The 25,359-nt window shown below is 42.6% G+C and overlaps 1 protein-coding gene across 1 annotated transcript in view; it reads left to right on the top strand.

The window, feature by feature from the left end:
• The window catches only part of LOC147693543 (protein sel-1 homolog 3-like), a 413,447-nt gene that overhangs the window by 279,249 nt on the left and 108,839 nt on the right, over positions 1-25,359 (top strand). The window contains exons 13-15 of the mRNA XM_086933234.1: positions 19,295-19,414; positions 21,139-21,279; positions 23,104-23,166. Of these exons, the coding sequence (XP_086789360.1) occupies positions 19,295-19,414; positions 21,139-21,279; positions 23,104-23,166 (324 nt within the window). The remainder of the gene's footprint in view (positions 1-19,294; positions 19,415-21,138; positions 21,280-23,103; positions 23,167-25,359) is intronic.

The raw sequence follows: 25,359 nt of genomic DNA, 5'->3' as shown, positions 1-25,359 counted from the left end.
GGAAAGTTTGGCACAGAAAATGTAAGCACTAGTTTTTTAATCTTCTTCACACATACACATGCATATCTAAAACACACCTGTTATGATACCGGACGAGATATTAGGAGTCTGTTGTGTTATTGTTCTTCTGTTTTTGTGTTTTCCTTTAAATGGCTAAGCTAGATACATTAAGAATTGTCTCTGTCAATATATGTGGGTTAAATGACCACTCGAAAAGGCAAAATGTGGCCCAGGGGCTCCGATCTTTGGGAGGGAACATTAACTGCATACAGGAAACTCACATTGAGGGTTCCCAGAAGCACAAATTAGACTCCTTGGGATTCCGAGTCTTGGGGGCCACCACACAGGGCTCTAAAACCAGGGGGTTGGAATTCTTACTGAGAGAAGACTCCCCATAGCTTCTCCCCGGGTCAAGGCTGATTCTCTAGGCAAATGGGTGATAACTGAGTGTCATATCTCTAACAACCCCCCCTTTACCCTCTGCTCAATTTACGGAAGCAATGCAGATGATCCAGGAGTCATCAACTTGGTTTCAGGAGAACTAGCAAACTGGCCCACCCCCATTGTACTATGCGGCAATCTTAATCTACATTTGCCTTCCAACTGGGATACTGAAAACCACTGTAAATACAAGGGCAGGAAGCCCTTGGTTTATCAGGCTTTGACAGACCTTGCACAGATGCACGGTTTAAGAGATTGTTGGGCTAGATTGAATCCATCCCAGCCTGGTCACATCTTTTTCTCTGCCCCACACCACACCCTTGTCAGGCTAGACTACTTCTTTCTCTCATCTTCAATCATTAATAACTGCACTATTGACATGGCCCCACGCTTTATGTCTGATCACAATCCCCTCATCATTAACATCAGAGGATTGGGGAAACTTAGAGAGGCTTCCACCTGGAGCTTTGAAAAAGCTCTGTTACAGGACCCATTATATAATACACATATGCAAGATTGGTTGCAGGAGTTTTTAGATATTAACATTGGCTCTGCCTCCCTTATGACAGTTTGGGACATGCTAAAAGCTGGGATTAGGGGCGAGCCCTTGGATTTTCAGTTTGCAAAAATAAAAAAGAGAAGATGGTGATAAGTAACTTACAGGGGACGCTAAAGATAGCTGAAACTAAACTAACCCATTGTATTCAAGCAGGGCAAGACACTGAGACAGTCCAGAAGGAGGTAGTGCTGGCCAGAGCAGAAATTGGGGCAATTTTTGCTGAGAAGACCGCTGCAAAATGGGCCAGCTCCCGGGATAAAAACTATGAGTGCAGCGATAGTATTGGGCATCATTTGGCTGTTAGGACCAGGCAACAGGCTTCCTGCAGCGAGATACACACAATTAAACTCCCATCAGGAAGTGAGACTAATGACACTGATCTCATACGAAAGGGATTCCAGGATTTCTATTCCAAACTTTACACCGAGGAGTACACTGGTCCAAATGACCTAATCTCAAGCAAGACTACCAGCTATTTTAGCGAGATCGATCTCAGATCTCTTTCCTCAGATTATAGGGAAATACTAGACTTAACCCCTACATGGGATGAGATACTGGAATCCCTAAATAGCCTCCCTGACGGGAAAGGTACTGGGCTGGACGGCATCCCAGTAGAGTTCTATAAGACCTTTGCCCCACAAATTAAAATAATCCTTACAGAAGTAATTAACTCTCTATTCAACGGGGTGCTACCCCCGGCATCCTGGTCCATGGCCAGAATAGCTATTTTTCCTAAAAAGGATAAATCTCCACTAGAGATGAGCTCCTACCGACCTATTACTCTCATCAATTGTGATTCAAAAATCTTCTCCAAAATATTAGCTAATGTCCTCAGTGGCTGAATCCTTGGTTTCAGAGTGGCAGCACGGGTTAATCCAGAAGAAAGGAACAACTGAGCATGTTAGACGAGCTATCACTCTTTTTGACGCCGCACAGGCCGCCGGAGACCCAATGTCACTTACACTCTTGGACGCTGAGAAAGTTTTTGATCGGGTCTCCTGGCAATTTCTGTGGGCAGTCATGAGTAGAATGGGCTTTGGGCCAAAGATCATACAGGCGGTACAAGCTCTCTACGTAAAACCAACAGCCTGTGTCTCCATTAATGGACAACTAACCGGGCAATTTGAGATCTCCCGGGGCACCAGACAGGGATGCCCTTGCTCCCCTCTGCTGTTTGCCCTCTATTTGGATCCCTTCATCAAACAAATAGAGAGAAATAATGAGATTCCCCCAGTTAACTTTCAAGGTATCTGCACCAAGATCATGGCCTACGCTGACGATCTGGCTATCACCTCACCTGATCCCTCAAACTCCATAGCGGCTCTTGAAAATGAAGCGCAAAAGTTAGGGAGGCTCTCTGGCTACGCCCTGAACCAGAACAAAACTCAAATAATAACAAATAGCCAAATATCCTGGACTGACTACAGGGTGGTTTCTAAGGCCAAATATTTAGGAGTCTCCATCTCCTCAAATCTAGATGAGATTGTCACAGACAATTTAGCTCCACTGGCCATACATACTAGGAAGGCTCTGAAACAAATTAACAACCTACACTTAACCCTGGTTGGCAGATGTAACGTCATAAAGATGACATATTTTCCTAAACTCTTATATTTCTTTCGAACAATACCTCTGGAATTTAGTCAATCAAACCTGCAAAAATTCCAACAAATATTTACACAGTTTATCTGGTCATATTCTCAGCCCAGGAGGGCTTTAAGGCAATTATGTTTACCAAAAGAGCGAGGGGGTTGGTTTTTCCCTAATGTCACTCTTTACTACTGGGCTTTGGTGCTACAGTATAGCTCAGAATTGTTAAAAGAAGCTCCACTCCTTTATACATCAGGTCTCTCCTCGCCCTTTCAGCTACTATTGGGCGAACAATACTGGGGCTGTTTACTTCGGGAAACCACCTACGGATATCACAAACGGGTGAGATTTAAGACACTTCTGAACTCTTTTAAAATTTTTCGCAGTATCCGCAGAATTTTTGGGCTGGGCAGATTTAATCACTATACTCCCACGATGAATAATGACAGCCTCCCTGCCATCTTTGGCAGGGCTTATTTTTCAGACTGGCATAAGGCCGGCATATTAAAACTGGGAGATCTCATCACCTGTGAAGGGGTAATACCCTTTTCTGACTTATCGGCCAAATATAACCTTAAGAATGAAGATGCCTTTAAATATCTTTCTGTCTTTGATTTTCTGTCTAGGAAGGCAGGGGGGCCTCAGGATTTAGGGAAACTGACCTACTTAACACTTTACGTAAACCATCAACCCCTCGATTTGGCCTGTTATACAACATTATAAACAGACAGAGCCTTGACGACTTACAGAACATAGCTGACAAATGGCACAACAAACTCAGGGGCATATTATCAAGGGGGTTTATCTCCGCTTTTTTGGCTTTAAAAGCCAAGAATGCAGAGATAAAATTATCTCCCTATTACCTAGCTGTCGCTAACACCAGTTAGCGACAGCTAGTAGGAGATAGCGACCATCTTGGGCCCACTTTGCATGTCAGAGAAATTTATCACTAATGACATGCAAAGTGGGCGTGCCAAGATGTTAGCGACTGGAAACAGTCGCTAACATCGCTATCTCCTATTACCAACTTTTGTAGATATTCGCGCTAAGCGCGACTATCTCCAAAAGCTAACACCTGCCCTGAGCAGTTCTTAGCCATGTTATCCAATGGTAGGTGAATAACATGGCTAAGAGCTTTAGCTCGGTAATGCATGACTATCGCTGACTTTTCAGCGATATTCATGCATTGCGGATGATTTTTATCGCATTTGCGATAAACCTTGGTAATACCAAGGTTTATCTGCGATAAAAATAGCCGCAGGTCAGCGATAAGTTTTTGTCTCTAACCAAGCAATAGCGATAATTATCGCTATTGCTTGGTAATATGCCCCTGACTTCTCCCAGCAGCACTATCTTTAACTCACTCGCTTTGTCTCAGAACATTTTAATCTCAGCCAAATTACAGGCACAACATTTCAAAAAACATTTTTCTGTATTTTACTCCCAGCAAGATTGCGAAGTGGGGATCTGGCCAAGGCACTCTTGCCCTAGATGCTCGGAATATGGGGTTAACTCCATTAATATTTTCTCCACATAATTAAAGCTCTCCAGTACTCTAAGCCGCATACAGGAATTTCTAAGGGAAGTTACAACTCAGCCTATAACATTAAATCCTACTATCATCAGGCTGGGAACACAGACCGAGACCTCACGGCTGAAAAGAGATGGCCTAATTTTCAATGCGATGACAGTCTGGAGAATTTGTGTGGCCTCTGCCAGGCTCGATCCCGAGCCCCCTTCATTCTCACAATGGCTAGCCAGATTTATCGCTACCTATCACCTTGAAATCGCTGTTTATGCCAGGAAGGGACGTAAAGGCCGGAAAAAGGGTCTTGAGGTGTGGGAAAGTCTGACCTCCTGGCTGGCACAGTCAGGATAATCCTCACTTTGCCTCTTTTTTCTTTCTGTTGACTCTCTTCTCTTCAGCTGACTCCTGGTTCTCGAGTGTATTCTTTTTATTTACTGTTTTTTTACTTCTTCTTAGTCTACGTTTTTCTTTCCGTGTATCCTGTCCTGCTGTGCCTTCTTTTCTTTAAAACCTATACGTAGCTTTTTTCTCATTGAGGGGTGGGGGGAAGGGGGAGGGCGCTTCAATGAATGTTCTTTGTATTTTCTTTGTACGTTAGTAAATGAATTAAAACATATATATATATATATATATATATACATGTGATCAAGGTCACCGTGTAGTGACCGAAACGCGTCATGCTGGCGATTGCGTGTGAATAAACCACCTTTGAATTCACCTTTGCGCTGTGGAGTGGTCTGTACCTGTGGGTTCCGTTGGTGCGGATTGGATTTCTTGTCCATTTTCTGAAGTAGCGGAGCAGGATTGTGAACCGTATATATATATATATATTCACTGAAAAAACCATAGGTTATAGACCATATATAGTTAGGGATTAGCATTTAAAAAACCTTATTTTATTTGCACAAAACCATTGAAATTCCATATATAGTTAGTTGCACTAACTATATATCGCGGACCCGCAATCCACTGCTAATGATGTCACATATTACATCATTCATGACATGGTCAGGGACATCACTGATGACATCACTGATGACATCTCAAATGACATCACTGATGACATCACTGATGACATCTCAAATGACATCACTGATGACATCACTGACATCTCATTTGACATTACTGATTACATCACTGATGATATCATTTATGTGATAATACATCTTCAGACTCTAATATAACCTTAGATACACTCAGTGTAAACAGGCACTCACAGACTGTCACACATCCATGGAGTTACCCACACACCTAGTCAGTCATGCAAAGAATCAATCACACCTCCATTTCCTCAACTATACAGTTATACACACCTTACTTATTCAAACATATACTAACACATATTTACTCTCTTATACAATCCTTGATACAAGTTCACAATGATTCATACAGCCACTCTCACATTCACTGGCTCTTATGTTCAGTTATTTATATATGTCAACTCTCACATGGAGTGTGTTTTACATATGTACTTACTTTGACATGTAGAACTGAGATATCCATTCACTCACCAATATACTCATGCACACAGTCAACTGTCCATACAGCTGTTTATACATGCACTTTTGAACCCATACACCTAGGGAATCAACTGCTCACACATCTATGCACAGAGTTATACACCTCCCAGCCACCCACACACATACTCAGTCTCCCATACAAATACTTGGGCAACCATTCAATAACCCATATAGTTACTGATATAGCTGCTGATTTAAACATGCAGCAGTTTACAGAAGAACATAAATAATGATTGCCAAATTAAGACACTTTAATCACTAACCCATGCACTCAGTGAGACACATTTAATCATTCTCTCATACAGTCAGTCATGCACCTACTAAATCCTTCATCCAGACACTTATACATCCACTCATTCTTCAATATGTAAGACATATTTTAACTTTACAGAAACATACAGTCACTGGGTGATGTCATCAGTGATGTCATTTGAGATGTCATCAGTGATGTCATCAGTGATGTCACTGACCATGTCATGAATGATGTAATATGTGACATCATTAGCAGTGGATTGCGGGTCCGCGATATATAGTTAGTGCAACTAACTATATATGGAATTTCAATGGTTTTGTGCAAATAAAATAAGGTTTTTTAAATGCTAATCCCTAACTATATATGGTCTATAACCTATGGTTTTTTCAGTGAATTTTCAAGGTTTTGTAAATGCAAATTCCTAACTATATATGGTCTATAACCTATGGTTTTTTCTGTGAATTTCATTGGTTTTTTAAAAGCTAATATCTATAGCTGTAAAATATATTCTTTATTAAGTGACGTATCACGTAGCCCTTGAGACGCCTAATGATGCATCGCATAACCGTGACGTATCGTCTCTGCAGCGCAAACCAAACCCAATACGTAAGCGCGCCAGAACACGCTTAAAGATATATATATTTTTTTAACCTTAATTAGACAAAATCCACACGTGCACATATCACAAATGTTCAAAAAACACAATATGTCGGACTCCCGTTACGCTGCCGGTTAGCTGCCCGGTTAACGTACCAGGAAGCACCTTTACCGCGAAAAATCGCAATTTTTTTTTTCACCCCCCAGGGAACTTTAATAGCCCCCTCATCAATCCTAGGGGTTCAGGAGGGGTTTGCCTTACCCCTTTCATTCATTTACACCTTTTTTTTTCCACCTCTTGTCTCTCGATCCCACAGAGAGACAAGATGGCGGCCGCTCCAGACTGTTTACAATGATAACAGCCAATCAGCTTCTCCTCAGACTCCCGTTACACTGCCGGTTAGCTTCCCGGTTAGCTGCCCGGTTAGCTGCCCGGTTCGCGTACCAAGACGCGTCTCTACGGCGAAAAAATCGGAATTTTTTTTTTTGGGCCCAGCGTGGCTCTATAATATCCCCTCATCAATCCTAGGGGGTCAGAAGGGGTCTACCTTGCCCCCTTTCCTTCATTTCCCCCTTTGTTTTGGCCTCCTCTTGTCTCTCGATCCTACTGAGAGACAAGATGGCGGCCGCACCGGACTGTTTAGAATGTTGACAGACACCGGAGAGCCAATCAGCTTCGCTTCGCAAAGTTCCGATACGCGAAAAGTACGCGAACCGGAGCGCTGCCCGGAGCGCTGTTACAGATATATATCTTGATTTAAACGTTAATTTCTCAAAATCCACTGAAGCACATATATTGAGACCTAGCAAAGGCACATCGGGCTAACAGTCCCTACAATTTTGCCAAGTTTCGTCCAAATCCATTCAGCCGTTCGAGCTAAAAGTGAGTCCAACCGCCCTATGGAAAACTCAATGTTAAAAACGCGTTTTGGGACCCCCCTTTTTTCTCAGCCCCCCCTTGACGAACCCCCCCCAAATTTCCAGGAGCTGCTCAGAAACAAAATGTGCCATTTTCCTGAAAATCTCAGCCGATTCCGTCCACAAACGCCAAAGTTATTAGACATAGAATTTTCAGAAATCCCATAGGGAAAAAATCCTAACTATATATACCTACTGGCGACCGCCAGTAGGTAATATATATATATATATATATATATATATATATATATATATATATATATATATATATATATATATATATATATATATATATATATTAAATCAGAGGAAAAAAGGATTCCAAGATAATTAAAATGTTGCACTTTACCGATGTGGGTCCCAGCACAGAATGTAGACTAGAAGATGTCTTTTTGGGTCCAGAAATCATTGTATGAGATTTGCTATTAATGATTTTCAGATTTAAGTTCTTCATAAAATCCAGAAAATATCCAATAAAATCTGTAGCCTGTTCGCAGTACACATATATGGGTGCCATTGGGTAGTTTTTGTTAGGTCAGCTGTTCCATTGGAAAAGTGTTTTTTGTGTTGCTAATAACTTTTGCTTCTTTTGACGAATCTCCACAAAATATTTGAGAAAGATGCTACTTCTTGACTAAATTGTGCATAAAAGATTTTGGGGTGGTCCACGCGAGACCCGATTAAAAAGCGGGGTTCTGAAATGCAAAATCCCAATGCATTTTCCATAGACTTCTTTGAGAAGGGCTACCTCAAAAACTACCAAACAGAATGACACCAAATTTGACAGAAAACCTGATTTCGGTCTTCAGAGACTGTTTTTTTGATTTGGTGTAAATCCGTACATTCGTTTTTGAGAGATTAAGGTAAAAAAGAGTTGTATATGTGGACTTTTGGGTTTGTGAGACCCATATATACATACAGTTATATATATGTATGTATATATATTGTATATCTATATCTATATATATATATATATATATATATATATATATATAGATAGATAGATAGATATATATATATATACACACATATATATGTATATATATACAAGGAACCTCCTCCACGAGCAAGAAGAAGAGGCCACAATAGGGGAGACAGCGGAGGTTTCTTTATTGCAAGAAAAACCAATTAAAGAGCGAATGCATTTCGGCTTGTAGTTCTGCCTTCTTCAGCGCCTATGGTTTCAGCAGGATGTGGGTGTTTTCACCAGTTTAAATACCTTGTCTCCACCTGCAAGGTGTCAACAAACTCCGCCCCCCAAGCAACGAAAGTTCGCGTTGCTGAAAGTTTGAACATGTAGGACGCCCAGTGCGTCAGTACAACATGTCCCAGAATGCTGTATGCTGGTCTGGGACTGAGCTCGTGAAAGTCAATTATGCAAAGGCCTCCATCAAGCATCATAGCTAATTTGCGACTGTAGATATGGGGAGAACGCACACCTGCCCAGCCTCGACAAAGCGCACATTTTTTTGGGCTAATTAAGGAGTTACTGAATTTGAGCTTCAACTCAGGCACCTGCTTTATCTATATCTGGAACAGCAGTGGGGGTAGTTGTCTAGCAAATTTGCGGGAAATTGTCACCTTAATATATATGTATATATATTTATATATATAACTATGCATATATATACGCATCTATATAAATAAATATTTATGTATGTGTGTGTGTATATATATATATATATATATATATATATATATATATATATAGCCTTCACAAAAAAAAGCTTATTTCACCTACGGCGTGGCACTTCTGGGTAACTTCTTGTTTGGATTATATAATGCAGCTAACCTGGCTGCAAAAGTGCCGCCACCGCAGGAGCGGGCCCACGCAGTCACTGACTGTCTCCAGCTTATGCGGGAGTAGATTTGCTGAACAAAGGGCAAAGATATGCAGCACACAGTGCTTTGGACACTGCATCACCCCACTGGGGGGTTGAAAATACTCTTTTGTTCGGACTACAAAGCAGCCTCACTCGAGGAATACTGAAGCGGACTTCAGTAACCACAAGGCCATGCGACTGTGGCCACGCCCACGGGGTTGGGTTACAAGTTTATAACGGACCGCTTTGAACTGCTCTGTTTTCCTGTATCTGCCATTGATGAAGGGTTGTCCCGAAACGCGTATGGCTTGTACGCAGATGTTTTGGCCAATCCTGCTTGCCTGCAGCCTTCACAAATAAAAGCTTATTTCACCTACGGCGTATCACTTCTGGGTAACTTCTTGTATGGAGTATGTAATGTGGCTAACCCGGCTGCAAAAGTGCTACCACCGCAGGAGCGGGCCCGCGGAGTCACTGACTGTGTCTCCAGCTTATGCGGGAGTAGGTTTGCTGAACAAAGAGCAAAGATATGCAGCACGCAGCGCTTTGGACACAGCATCACCCCACTGGGGGTTTGAAAATACTCTTTTGATCGGACTACAAAGCAGCCTCACTCGAGGAATACTGAATCGGACTTCAGTAACCACCAGGCCATGCGACTGTGGCCACGCCCACGGGGGTTGGGTTACAAGTCTATAACGGACCGCTTTGCACGGCTCTGTTTTCCTGTATCTGCCACTGATGAAGGGTTGTCCCGAGACGCGTATGGCTTGTACTCAGATGTTTTGGCCAATCCTGCTTGCCTGCAGCCTTCACAAATAAAAGCTTATTTCACCTACGGCGTGGCGCTTCTGGGTAACTTCTTGTATGGATTATGTAATGCGGCTAACCCGGCTGCAAAAGAGCCGCCACCGCAGGAGCGGGCCCGCGGAGTCACTGACTGTGTCTCCAGCTTATGCGGGAGTAGGTTTGCTGAACAAAGGGCAAAGATATGCAGCACGCAATGCTTTGGACACAGCATCACCCAACTGAGGGTTTGAAAAAACTCTTTTGGTCGGACTACAAAGCAGCCTCACTCGAGGAATACTGAAGCGGACTTCAGTAACCATGAGGCCATGGGACTGTGGCCACGCCCACGGGGGTTGGGTTACACGGACTACTTTGCACTGCTCTGTTTTCCTATATCTGCCACTGATGAAGGGTGGTCCTGAAACGCATATGGCTTGTACTCGGATGTTTTGGCCAATCCTGCTTGCCTGCAGCCGTCACAAATAAAAGCTTATTTCACCTACGGCGTGGCACTTCTGGGTTACTTCTTGTATGGAATATATATATATGTATATATATATATTCACTGAAAAAACCATAGGTTTCACACCAGTTATAGTTAGGAATTAGCATTTAAAAAACCTATTAAATTCACTGAAAAAACCATAGGTTTCACACCAGTTATAGTTAGCTGGAAATTTTGCTGACATAAAACCATTGAAATTCCCATGTTATAGTTAGTTTGACTCACTATAACTTGCGCGCCTGCAATGCACTGCTGATGACATCACATATTACATCACTCATGACATGGTCAGTGGCATCACTAATGACATCACTGATGACACCATCCAGTGAATGTGTGTCTTTCTGAAAAATAAATATGTTTTATATATGTATTTGTAAAGGTCGATGGAAGAATAAATGGTTAAATAAGTGTGCAAATGGATGTTTTAAAAAAAAATTGATTGGTTAACTGGCTTATTAAGTGTATCTTAGTGAATACATATATTAGCGAGTAATTTTTAAATATTTAAATATATGTATCAGTGTTTCACTTTGTGTATAAGTGGCTGCATGGGTTGGTTACTGACTCACTGTTTGTATGTGTTTTGAAGACAGCATATGTGCAGGACTGTATGGGTGGATGAGTGTGTATATGTGTGTATTAGGGAGTGAATGACTGTCTCACTAGTGTCTTTATTAGTAAAGACATATGTTTTAATCTAGTATATGTGAGTATTGATGTATATAAGTGAGTATATGTGAGAGTGAGAGATTGTAAGAGTTCCTGTTTAAATAAGTATGTGTTTCTATAAGTGATTGTTTAAGAGAGTAAGTATGTGTAAGTTTCCTTAGAAGTAAGGTGGTAGTGTGTGTATAGTTGTATATGCAAATAAATGGATGTTCAATAGTTTATTTGCATGTGTGAGTATGTGTGTGAGTAACTTTTGGATGACTGTCGGTGTGTAACAGGATGTATAGGTGTATCACTACATATGATGAGTGAGTATATGTATAAGTGACTATATAGAACTGTTGGTGAATGAGTGGATTTGTATATAGATGGTGGAATTACTGAATTGGTTGTTGTAACTGGTATGGGTATCTCCATTTTTTTGAAAATGTTAGTTTCTATTTTTGAATATGTGTTTCAAGGGTTACATTACACTGAAATTAGGTCTGTCACTCTGTCACAAGGATGGTGTTATATTATGTTATGTTATGTTATTAGATTTTTTAAGCGCAACAGCTGCCCCAGCAAAGGGGCGTCCCGATGCTGCCAGATCAAGAAACATAGGCGGAGGCCATCCAGGAACATCAAGGGGGCATACTATGGTGTTGGAAACAAAAAGGTTTTAATGGCCCTCCGGAAATCTAGCATATTCTCAATGCCACGGATATAAGATGGCAGAGAGTTCCATAATTTAGCTGCCAACACCTGAAAAGAACGGCCGCCCTTGCGGCAGAGTTTGAAGCGCGGCACCTTCCCCAAATGTTGCCCCAGCGAGCGCAGACTACGCTGCGGGACATACCAGGTCAACAGAGGCCTTAATAAGGCCGGGCTCTCAGTCTTCAGAATCTTAAAGTCCATCACCAAGGCTTTAAACTGGATCCGAGCTGAGATCGGTAGCCAGTGTAGTTTTTTCATTGTAGCTCTGACACAGCACCAGCGAGGGAGGCCTATCAGAGTTCTCGGGGACATATTTTGAACTCTTTGCAGATGTAGGATCTTGGATTTATTGGCACCCAGAAGCAACATGCTGGCATAATCCAAGTGTGAGGATATCAAGGCTTGCAAGATGATTTGCCGCACCGTAGGTCCAAAATATTTCAAGATGGGTTTAAGGCCTCTCAACATACCCACGCAGGTAGCTGCCACTCTCTTCGTATGGGTCTGGAAGGCTAGTGAGGAGTCCATCCAGACTCCCAAGTTCTTAACAAGAGTCGTTGGTATTGGCATTTCGCCCAGTAATGCCGGCCACCAGTGCTCAGACCATAGTGCAGTGTTCTTCCCTGCCAGCAGAACCTCGGTTTTGCTGGTGTTGAGCTGCAAACAGTTGTCCGTCATCGACTGGGCAACAGCTGTCATTCCATCTCTAAACCTGGCAGCCGAGACAGATTGTCCTTCGGATAGAGTGATGACCAGCTGGGTATCGTCTGCGTACGATACCAGCTTAAGGCCCCACTTTTTTGCTACATCGGCCAGGGGTTGCGCATAAAGATTGAAAAGTGATGGACTGAGTGCAGAGCCTTGTGGGACCCCCTGACCGATAGGGTGAGGCTTAGAGATGAATGGAGGTGCTGAGACCCGAAAGGATCTCTCCTCAAGGAATGAACAGAACCACTTTAGGGCGGATCCCGTGATCTCTATCGCTTCCAGCCGAAACAAAAGGATGTCATGCGATACCGTGTCGAAGGCAGCACTGAGGTCTAATAAAATCAAAGCTGCACTCCGACCGGCGTCAAGTATCACCCTAAGATGTTCAGCTGTAGCAAGTAGGGCAGACTCGGTGCTGTGTCCCAGCCTGAACCCGTTTTGGGACGGGTCCAGGATATCATTGTTGTTCAGATAACTGGACAGCACTTCACTCACATGGGCTTCTGCAATCTTTGCAGCCCACAGAAGGAGAGAAATGGGCCTGAAGTTTTCCGGCTTAGAAGGGTCTAGAGAGGGCTTTTTTAATAATGGGGGAGACCCAAGCCTGTTTCCAGGCTGTAGGAACCTTAGCAGAGGAAAAGGATAGATTAATGATGTCACCAAGCGGCTGTTGGAAGTGCGCCAGGGACTCCAGAAATTGTGCTGGCCTCATTGGATCCGCTGGGGAACCCAATTTCACCTTCCTACAGAGTTTACCTAGCTCAGTATCAGAAATTTTAGGGATGGTTTCCAAAATAGGGTCCATCTACCCTAGCTTCACCAGGGATTTGAGAGCTTGATACGTACTGTGGGAAGGTCTCATAGATCTTTTGCATTTTTTTAATAAAGAAAGTGGCTAGTTCCTCACAGTGCTGTATTGAGGATATTTTGGATGCTGTACTTCTGGGGTTCTTTAGTTCTTGCAAAATTGAAGATGCATTTAGTAGGGTTTGGGCTGGTTTGTATTTCCTCCGCATAGAATGATGCTCTAGCGGAACAGATTGCTTTATGGTACACCTTCAACTTAGCCAGGTAAATGGCTTTGTCCCCCTCCTTATAATCTTTCCTCCATGACCGTTCAGCTCTCTTACATTCCTTCCTCAACGCTCTTAGGGCATCATCGTACCATGGATTTGAGATGGACCTACGTCCCTTTGTACATTTCATAGGTGTACAGGAGTCCAAGCCTTTGGTAATCCATTCACAGAAGGCGGTGTACGCCGCATCCGGATCTACCATATTTTTCAAGAACCTTCTAAGAAATGCATGGAATTCCTTTAATTTAAGCTTATGCCAAGGTCTTTTCAGGGCCCTCTTCGCCTCCTCCACCCTAAAAGGCACCAGAATCTCCAAGCTGGCTCTTATCAAAAAGTGATCGGTTCAGCCCTAAGGTTCCGGGATAGCTAAGGACATTTCTGAGATGTTAGAGAACACTGGATCGAGGGTATGACCAGCTAGGTGCGTAGCACCCCATACCAGCGAGTCCAGCTGTAAGGCCGCTAGGTCTGCCAGTAGACTGTGAATAGTTGGGTCCCGGGCCAAATCAAAATGCAGGTTCAGGTCCCCAAGAATTGTGAAATTGGCAGACCTCGCCACGAGTGAGTTAGCTGTGTCTATCAGGGCTTCAATGAACTTAGCGGCAGGCCCTGCTGGACGGTAGATATATAGTCCTGAAAGCGTAAAATGTGCATTGATGGTAATCTTAAAACGAGCACATTCCCCTCCACATATCTCTTCCTTAATAAAGGAGCAGGGGTACTGGGCTTTATAAATTACCGCGATACCACCGCCTCTAGTCTCCCTGTTTAGTGCCTTCATTAGGTAACCTGCCGGAAGAGTAAGGTTAATTATCCCTGTCATATCGTCGTCTCGCAGCCATGTTTCACATATGAAAAATACATCCGGAGATTCCTCACTAATGAGCGTCTGGACTTCTAGATGGTGTTTACAAGTGATCTAACATTCAGCTGGAGGACCGATATCGAGGCCAAAGTTCCTGATTTTCCAGCCGGTCTCACTCGACCAGGGTTCTGAACTGACAGACAGTACATTCCATACAGGTATCACCCAGCTGTGACAGCGGTCTTGTACATATCTCCCCCCTTGGTTCAAAGATAGTAGTACCTCTCTCTCATAAAACGGGACGTCCGGTATAAGTCGCCCAGCGTCCTGGCGAGAGGCGAGGACTTGGCGTGGACGGGCGTAGACAGGCTTGACTTTGGCGCGCCTTTGGCGCACCGCCGGCGCGCCCGCTGCGCCTGCCCACTGCGCCTGCCCGCTGCGCGGACGTTTAATGGTGGCCATAAGTAGAGGAGAGAGGGGGGAGGGCGTCTGCAAGCAACTAGACCGTCACCACCAAACGGGAAAAATGGCGCACGTATAAATCCCTGAACAGCTCCTATTCGGCTGCAGGGTTCGCAGTGGCAGTGCGGGAGGGAGTGAACTAACGTGGGGTGAGCATCAATCAATTTTAAGTAAGCAACACACAAGAGTTTAAAAATTAGCAATCAATTTTTAAAACCACAATAAAATGCTCCTAGCTTTTCCCGGCAGTGATGTCATGAGTGATGTCACTGACCATGTCATGAGTGATGTAATATGTGACGTCATCAGCAGTGCATTGCAGGCGCGCAAGTTATAGTGAGTCCAACTAACTATACGTTGGAATTTCAATGGTTTTATGTCAGTAAAACTTCCAGCTAACTATAACTGGTGTGAAACCTATGGTTTTTTCAGTGAATTTAATATGTTTTTTAAATGCTAATTCCTAACTATAACTGGTGTGAAACCTATGTTTTTTTTCAGTGAATTTCAAAGGTTTTTTAAATGCTAATCCTAACTATAACTGGTGTGAAACCTATGGTTTTTTCAGTGAATTTCATAGGTTTTTTAAATGCTAATTCCTAACTATAATAGGGCCTCAAACCTATGTTTTTTTCAGTGAATTTCAAAGGTTTTTTAATAGCAAATTTCTATTTATGTATATTATTCATGGTTTTTTGTTTTTTTTTTGCCCTGGAGCGCTCCCGGTGCGCGACCGGTGAGCGTCCCGTTAGCGCTAATGCCGCGAACGAAAACATCATCGTGACGTATCGCGTAGCCGCGTCCGCGTGATACGCACGGCGTAAGCGCACCCGGAAGCACTCGAGCGCATACGATCGCGCTACGTAAGCGCCCCGGGGTGCACCCCGGGGCGCGTAGCGTAAGTGCGTCTGGTCATGTGACCTGAAAACAACACTTTTCATTGGTTCAGGACAGTTTTGGTTTCCAAATGATAAAGCCAGTGTCATGTGACCTGAAAATAACACTTTTCATTGGTTCAGGACAGTTTTGGTTTCCAAAAGATGAAAGCCCCCACCTTTTTTCCTCATTCTCACTTTTTACTTTGACTGAGGAAGACCCGTTTGCAGACCTACTTGTACCTATTTGTACTGAGAAATGGCTACAGTAGCAGCAGCAGCAGGAGCATCTCAACCACCACCACCACCACAAGGACCACCACAACACCACAGTGGTGGAGAAGAAGAGGAGGAGGAGGAGGAGGAGGAGGAGAGGCAGTACCTGCCTGAGGATACTACCACCTTTAAGCCAAAGGAGCACATAGTCTGGGAGTTTTTTAAAATCCCAAGGGGCCTCAAAAAAGTTAATGCGCCAAAGGTGACTTGTATGATCTGTGGCACTGTACTTTCCAGGGGGAAACCTGCCAAAACGTATTCTTTTGGCAACAACACCATGATTCGCCACATGCAGCGCCGGCACCCAAACAACTATGCTGCGGCAGAGGTCAGAGAACTGACCAGAAACCCTCCCCAATCTTCTCCCAGCACCTCCCAAAGTAAGCAACCCACTCCATCGTGTCCAGAGACAAGGGAGATGGTCCCAAACATCCAAACCCAGTTTGGACAGTTCAAAATAGTTTGCATATTTTCTGGAAGGGCAATTAGCTACGGTGAGCAAAGCATTAAACTCATCAACCGTGCTGGTGACAACCACAAGTGCCCAAAAAAACGTAATTTTTTCCTGATTTTTTTTTGCTCCTGTTGAGCCGTTTACAATTCCCAGTTTTTTGTTTGTCCCCATAAAATAACAAAAAAAATATAAAATTGTTTATAAAAGCCAAAAAAAGTAAAAAATGTTCCAAAAAACAATAAAAAAATATAAAACAACAAAAAGAATAAAAAAACAGTTCTTTTTAGAACTACCTCCAATTTATAAAAAGATGCTACTTTTTTGAAAAAATCTGTCATTCTTTTTTCCCCATGGTACGCTCCCCGGTGCGCGTACCGGGCGCTCCCCCTTTTGAAAATCGGCAGTTCTCCTCCACACAGTTCGTTTAAGGTCCTACGCGTGCACTGTGGTCCGCGTGCACTGTGGTCCGTGAACAAGAGGCAGGAGCCTCGAAACGCGTAGGCCTTGAACGAACTGTGTGGAGGAGAACTGCCGATTTTCAAAAGGGAATAAAGGACACTGTCAAACGCTATGGTGTCCTGTGTTGTTCCTCGTGTGCGCTTCCAAGCTGCATGGCAAACTTTGTGAATATTATTACGGCCGGCCACGGTTGTGGATTGCGCACCACCACTAAAAGGAAGGTGGACTGCTGCGAGGTACTCGAATCCCGAGGTGCAGGAGAGCAACACCCGCTTGAAATAAAAAAACAGCTTTTCCTTTCACCATCGCTCACTGGAGAGCGCAATTACCATATAAAAGAACAGTCTCCAGACAGCCGTCAACTGTGAAGTGGAAGTGAAAATCTACTCCTAAAACTCCCAGCATGCCTGCAGTCTGGCACAGGAGCCAGCCCACCTGGGGGCAGGTACTTAACATCGAACGTGAAATTCACAGAGACAATGCTGCCTGCATGCACTGTGGTCCGTGAACAAGAGGCAGGAGCCTCGAAACGCGTAGGACCTTAAACTAACTATGTGGAGGAGAACTGCCGATTTTCAAAAGGGAATAAAGGACACTGTCAAACGCTATGGTGTCCTGTGTTGTTCCTCGTGTGCGCTTCCAAGCTGCATGGCAAACTTTGTGAATATATATATATATATATATAATATATATATATATATATATATATATATATATATATATATATATATATATATATATATATATATCGGTTGATAGATACAGATATATGTAGACACGTAGAGATAGAAGGTACTCAGTGGAGCCATTTTGGGTTATCAAAAAGACATCTAAGAAATCCTTCTAGGATACACAGCAGATTTGTTTCATCATATAAAGCTCCCCAGAGTCTTGGACTAATGGGAGTTTTTTCCTTTATTGATGTGAATTGTGGCTATGACATCCAGGAAAGAGAAATATGGTGGCACTTGGAGATCATCTTTCTTGAACTGTTAGAAATTATACTATGGCAAAGAAAGATACTACAGCTTTTATAACACTTCATCTTCTACTGAAAAATCTAAAAGTTGAAAGTGCATATTCAGCACATATCAACCCTGTCTATTTACAGGGCTTCACATCTGTCACCAGTGTGGATGCTCTTGTTCTAAAAGCTGTACATCATACAGATTCTCACAAATGCATAAGTTCCATTAGTTAGCTGGATTCCCAAAACAGCAGGTGAAACTCCTAAATTAAGTCAAAAGCATTATCTATCATCATTAGAACTCAACCTCTCTGCACTGTTGAGAAGGTTGTGCTTGAAGTTAGGGGGCTCATTACGATAGCGGGCGGACTAGGTCCGCCAGCCACCCTAGCGGTGATTGGGTCCAAACGCTATACGGGCGGCGGTCCCGCATATACAATTATGATGGGACTGCAACCACTGTGGTCGGATTCCGCACTTTTAACATTGAGGTGGTGGCTGCAGACAGCAGCACCGCCGCGATGTTAAAAAGAGCATGTTGTGCATTTCACTGCACTACGTGGCAGGCACTACACTGTGCCTGACACTTTGTGTAGTGAAATGTAGGGCTGTACCATGGGTACCCCCCAGTTCACCCACACCTCCACCCAATACAAGGGGGTCCCGCAACGGGCTCCTGAAGACAATCTCTGGCAGCCTTTCAATGGCGGTTCAACCTCCATGGAAAGGCTCGCTTTCACCGGCATCATATTTATGCCGGCAGAGCCTGCTAGGCTCTGCCGCCAATTATGAGCATGTTCACCGCTTCGCCAGGCAATCCTAGTGATTGTTACCGGAGGAAAAGCGGCAGATGGACTTTCCTTCCGCCGTGATACCCACCGCCATCATAATGTTGCGAGGGTAAATCTCATGACGATGGCTGAATGATCGCCACCACCGGCCCGGCGGTGGCTATTTTTCCGCCCTCATAATGAGCCCCTACGTGTTCAATTGTGGTACATGGGCAGCCAAGAAGCAACTGAATTTGTCTTATGTACAGTAACCCCTCTTGCTTTCTTTACAGTGATATAAGAATAATTTATGAATCACAAGATCCTTGCCTAGTCAGTGTCAACCAATGTGCAGTGTTTAATATGTTTAGGATTTGTTAGATTGACACTATTACTTGTGGGTGTTTTCAAGTTTAGGATATAGATATCTACTCTGGGTAGCTAAATCTCTATGTATTGTTTTCACTTTCTCATTGTTTCAGTGCAGCTTATAGATTCGTTTTCATTTAGTGCTCTATTTCTAAGTTAATTCAATCTTAGTTCTTCTTCAGGCGTTTGTGGAAGTCATCCATCTGATTGACGACAATATCTTGAAACAACAAACAAAGGAGAATGAGGACCTTTTCTTATGGCTGCGATACCAGGCCAGACAGGGTGTAACTGCAGCACAGGTAAGAAATCTGGTGGAGGTAGCTGGCTAAGAATATAAGATTTAAATATTTAGGCATTTAGGCATGTAAAAAAGGGTAAAGTTTAATTCCAAATACACAGATTCAGGAAGATATTTACTCTGGTACATGGGATTTTAGTGTTCTGAAATTCCACTGCATTCCCAAACCCAGGCTGAGTGATGGATGTGGGGTGGTATTTGTGGGTGGGTCCACCAGTGATAGTTGTTATAACAATAGCAAATCCATACATTTATAGTATTCATCAATGCTTTTCAGCAGTTTGCTACCCTGAGTAGGCACTCATCTTTACTCTGCACAAACCATGAGTACGTTGGTTTCCAGTCTGGAAATGTGGACTATACCCAAATTTGATATCGATGCACTGGAAGAGTTGCTCCTTGGAAAATAAGCAGACAAAAAAATATGCAGATGCACTTTGCAGTGCATATATGCATGAAGAATTACATATTTAAGTATATATTTGAGTGCTGAAAATCTTCAAGTGTTTCAGATATCCAAAACCACTTCCAAAATTATTTGTATATTTCAGTAGAGTGATATATATTCCCCTAACTGCGTAGTAAACAAACAAGAGCTAATTTCTGACTTTTTAAGGTCAGTGAATCCCATGCTTATTGAGTCATACTGACAATGGCTGCTCAAGAAGTGCTCCCAACGTTAGCAGACAAGGAAGCTAAACCAGAGCGCAACATAAAGATATGGTCATAATTCCATTATATGGTGAGCTTGTTAGACTGTAACAATACAAGTTTATGCCTTAAAAGTCAGCCATGTAGTTAGGTGGAAGTTAGCAGAATTTGAAGATTTAAGCATGGCCATGAAATTCAATTCACCAAAATGCAATTGGTAGTGGATGTAACATCTCGGCCGCTCATGACATTACGGATTTGCCCCTTAGCCCCGGAGCTTCCATGTTTGCTGCTGAGGGACTAAGGAGAGGAAATATTTGGAGACTAGACAAAGTAAAACAAACTCAGTTCAATGCTTACTTTTTCTTTCTCCACTCCTTTAATAACCCCTAAAGTCAGGTGGAGCAAAGCCTGTGCTGGGGGTCGTGAGGTGGTCACAATTAATGGATGTTACCTCTATCTCACCCCAATTGACATTTATAATAATGGATTCCATGATTGGTAGAGTGAAGAATTTGCTTGGTATGAATCGTTGTGAGGGCAGGGTGGAAATGTTCCTTGGTTGGAGGGCTGTCCAGGTTTTCACAGTAGGTATGGGATCTCTTATGATGTGAGCCTTGTAGGGGGTTTGAGAGATTTTGTAAAGATTTAGACCAAAACTTTAGTTTTGGGAGGTTCATTAGTTCCTGTGTCAAGCAAAGCAGGTCCTTAGCTTAGTTTCAAGTCGCACAATTGACGGACCAGATAAGCAGGCAAACCTTGGTTCAGGGGATATGTTAGTAGTTTTTAGCTCATTTGTGGTTAGTTATCAGACTAGATAACATGACTATTGGAGAATATTTATCAGGATTTTGTAAGGTGTCACATATGAGCTGAATGTCCCTTTCCTAATGAGACCCATCTTTATTTTATTCCAACCTACTCATGTTGTATTTGTTCACATTTATTGTGCCCTCAATGCAAAACTAAAGTCTGTATTTTCTAATGCAACATTGTCTTTTTCACTACCTACACTCAACACAGACTGGTTGCAGCTGTTATTCCAAGAGTTACTTGTATTATGTCATTTTTCAGCATGCAGTCAGCAGGATGCTGTTCTGGGGTCAACAGGGCATCTCTTCCAACCTCAAAGCAGCTGTGAAGTTTTATGAGAGGGGTGCGACGAAGCTGAAGGATCCCGTTCTCATGTACGATTACGGAGTGGTTCTGCTGCGGGTGAGTACTCCTTGGTCGTGCCATGCACCTTGTTGGATACTGTTCGGAATAAACTTTCTGTTTGATACGTGCCATCATGTAAACAGTTTTTATCATAGATTGGTCCTTTGTTCAGATGACATGGGGTATTCTAAGTCAATCTGAGCTATAAAACATATATAGAGTGTTGGATCATGACTAGGATAATACTTTTGATGCCACCCTAAAAATGTGCTTCTATGATCTGAAACATAATTTGATTATTGAAGAATCCACTTTTAGTCCATTGCAATTTTTTTATGGTTATGCTTATGTACCCAGTAATGAAGGATGAATCATTTAGTGCTAAGAATGTGCCTTGGTGCCAGTATAGTTTGGGATATTATCGATTAAGCTGATGTTTTAACACTTCGATCCATTATCTTAGTTGACACCATCTGGTGACTTTGTTTCTAGTCTTCCCAATGGTCCAAGGATTAAATGAGAATAGGCACTTAACAATGGTTTTACTGTTTCAAGCACAGCTAAGGTGTATTATTTAGACAGCATGGTGAAAGCAGTTCAGGTGCTGCCCTGCGCACACTATCCCTAGTCTGTGGAAAATCTTGAAGTGAAGGTGTTCATTAGTGCTATACTGGTCTCCTCAATACCACAGTCATAAGCCTTCAGAAAACGTGCACTTCCTCTGGGTCACAAGTCAGTAGTGCAAAAGAAACATCTGGATGACCTCCTCATCTGACTTTCTTTGATCTTTGTTAGCAACCTGAGTTCTTGCAAAATGAATAACCTATACATATATTACACTTCATACTTCTATCCAGATATGTTTTGCATGGATAAACATGCCTCAGCCTTTTAGACACTCTCAGCCCATGCTCCTTTCCCTGTTATTATGCGTTTTATCCGTAGCACTGAGAGAACTGCACTCTTTTTAGCACCTGGCTACAGACAGTTGTAGCTGTCTGTTGGCACTGGTTGTATGATTTTACAACGCCATCCGTTGTAACGCATGCCTTTACCACGCATGTGTTACAACGGAATGCAGACACCACGCACATTCTTTACCACGAAAATACCTTTTACACGCATACTTTTACAACAATTTTCGTTGCAAAAGTATGCATGTAAATGGTATTTTCATGTTAACGGATTTTCACCCTAAAAATTTATTTATTTAATTTAAGTCTCCGCTAGAACACCCACTCTTTCCTCCTTATCTCTCCTCTCCTTGTTTTTCTGTGGTGACGTTGTACGTCATTAAGAGGAAGCGGAAGTGTTTTTCCGTTTCCGCTTAAGACGCCGTCACATCTTTTTTCACAAAGAGGTGTGTCTTTTTTTTTTTAAACCCACACTTTTATTTTGTGGGGGGAGACCCCCCAAGTCCCCCCCCCCCTTTTTTTTTACTTTAGCACACATGCCTTTATTATGTTTTTCGTAGTAAAGGTATGCGTAGTAAAGGCTTCTCGTTGTAACCATGTATGCGTTGTAATGCATGCTTGGTTATGGTGTGCGTGGAAACGGCCGCATTGTAGTGGTCGTTTCCCGTTGGCACCCTAATTAGTTTCATACCCCCGACCCACAGCACGTTAGGGAACTTCACAATGTTTATTGTCATGTCATATCCCGGAAGTATTTAAAAGAAACTACATGATTGAGACTTTTGTAACATCAAAGCTAGATTTATTTGGTGACTGTACTTTGACGGCAATTTCCTTTTTCTTTAAATATACTCTGCATTATTTATTTTACTATCACTTATCATCCATTCACTAACGCTTCCTGTACTTTCTGTTTAATGATTATGTAGTATGGTAGTGCAGTAATGGACACATTGTTATTTTATAGGGCCAAGGGGTGAAACAGGACATCCCCAAAGCACTGACTTTCATTAAAGAGTCTGCAGAGAAGGTAAGATTTTGAATTCTAAATACGGTAAAATTCCAGAAATACAGACTCATAAAGCATTCTTTGTTGGGTGGGTAACTTTGTCATTTTTAGCTTCTTACTTGTGTGTAGTGAAACCTCTAGGAATGTCTGTAAATATTTAATATTGATGCTTATATCTATCATGTTCCGTAATGAACTAAATATGTGTTCAGAAACCTATAATGCAATTTGTCACTTTGAAGCAATTGACAGCATTTAGATCATATAATCGTCTTCATATATCAACATCAGAATATAGCTGATGGCACTGGATGGCAGGTATCCAGGGACTAGTATATGACCCCAGATGTACAAGGAGAGATGGATATGAGGAATGATGGCCGAACTCTAAATGAGTCCCACGTCACTCTACCAAATCAGACTAATCATCATCAAATTAATCTAGCACTGGCATAGCAGTTGGCATAGCCCGAGCTATTGACTTTGCCAATGCTGTTTTATTGGTTACATGAGAATGCATGAGAGTGCATCCATCATGATGCATGCACACTCATGACTGGCAATTGCTTTTTTATTAAACCAATTCCAAGATGGCTGCTGGTGCATGCATCATGACGCCTTTGCATGAGTGGAAAGGATAGCCATGTTAGGTCGCAATAGTAAAAGGAAAACTAAAGTAAAAGACGTGCACACAAGTGTGTAAAAAGGAAGCAAGCAGATTAGTGGCAATTAACAGAATTCAGACCCTCATAAAAAAAAATGTTTAAAACAAAATTGAAAACGGGAAGCAGGTGTAGTCTAGTTCCGATAGTAACCTTTCATGCAGGACCTTTGCTGTTTACGGATAACATATACTGTGGACTTGGTGGCAAACTGATTCTGTACACCCCCACCGAATATGTCAGCCTATGTTTTCACATTAGCTAGCTCGCAGTGCTACTAGAATCTCCTGTTATCAGTAGGCCTAGGCGAAGCACTACGCTACGCTTGCGGAGTTTGCGAAGTTTGCGCAACTTCGCACTACGCGAGCTGCACGTAGCACAGTGCGAACATGCGTAGTGCAGCGTAGCGTAGTGCAGCGCTCATTTTTTGCTTGTTCGCGGTCCTGAACGTCATGTTCGCGACCGCGAACAAGCAAAATTACATCCCGGCGAGATTCTCAACGCAGGGAGGTAAGGTTTCTCATTGCGAGTGGTTGTGCATGCTCGCGACCGCTCTCAATGAGAAACTACCAGTTCGCGTTGAGAAGGCTGCCGCTCGAGTAATAATTAGTTTTTGCAACTTCAGAACATAATAACCTCAGACTCTTGGAAACAATATACTACTTTTCACCCAGTCACTCGTGCTTGCTTGTTTCGCTCTCAGAGAGATACATAGAAAAAGCAGTCGAGCGTGTTTACAATAAGAATTTATTGTGCCGTAGATCATGTAAAATAAGTGCGCTGCTACAACTGTAAAACAGTAGCAGAGATATAGATCAAGCAGTACAGTGAATAAAAAGGAATAGTATTGTCCTACCATTTTACAATACTCATGAACACATCCATAAATATGAAATGCATTTATAAAATAAAATGCGTACTCCTAAGATGCCTGTCTAGATGTACCTAAGTGTACTTAGCATGTGAGTAGGTGCTATAGAGCCTAAGCCTAGGAGCCAAGACTTGAGTTGGACACCCCGCAAGGGATCTTTAGACCACTGTCAGCTGGAGCGATGGCATGCCAGAGCCGCAACGTCTCTGGTCAGTGTGTCGGCCTTGAAGTCTCGGTTCCCTCCTGCCTACTGATAGCAAGAGGTGCTGTATTTATACAGTCTATGTGCGTATGTTCCCGATTGTTCAGTATGAGGATGAAGTTGGGGATTAAACTTTGTGCGTAGATGAGAGAGGTGAAGTGGACCTCGTGTAGGGTGTACTCATAAATTATTCATAGGTGCTAAGGATGCCGTCTTAGCAATATCGATTGGGAAAAACCCACCCTCGGCATGGAACTAGGTGAAAGGTCTATAAAAGGCTACAGTCCTTATAAGGCGTTATGTCCATACAATGAGAGATTGACTAGTGACACACGTCATTAGACCCTACTTGCACTACCTTTGGCAGAAATCCATCTGCAGATGTAAACAAAATCTTGAAAACTTGACATATTTCATAAATTTTTAATCTTGTGTAAATCCTTCCTTTGTACAAAAAGTTATCTGAACATATCCATTTT

Source organism: Lissotriton vulgaris, chromosome 8 (assembly GCF_964263255.1).
Source record: "Lissotriton vulgaris chromosome 8, aLisVul1.2, whole genome shotgun sequence".
Taxonomy (NCBI): Eukaryota; Metazoa; Chordata; class Amphibia; order Caudata; family Salamandridae; genus Lissotriton; species Lissotriton vulgaris.
Note: the sequence above shows the minus strand (reverse complement) of the source record. Positions and strands in the feature narration are given on the sequence as shown.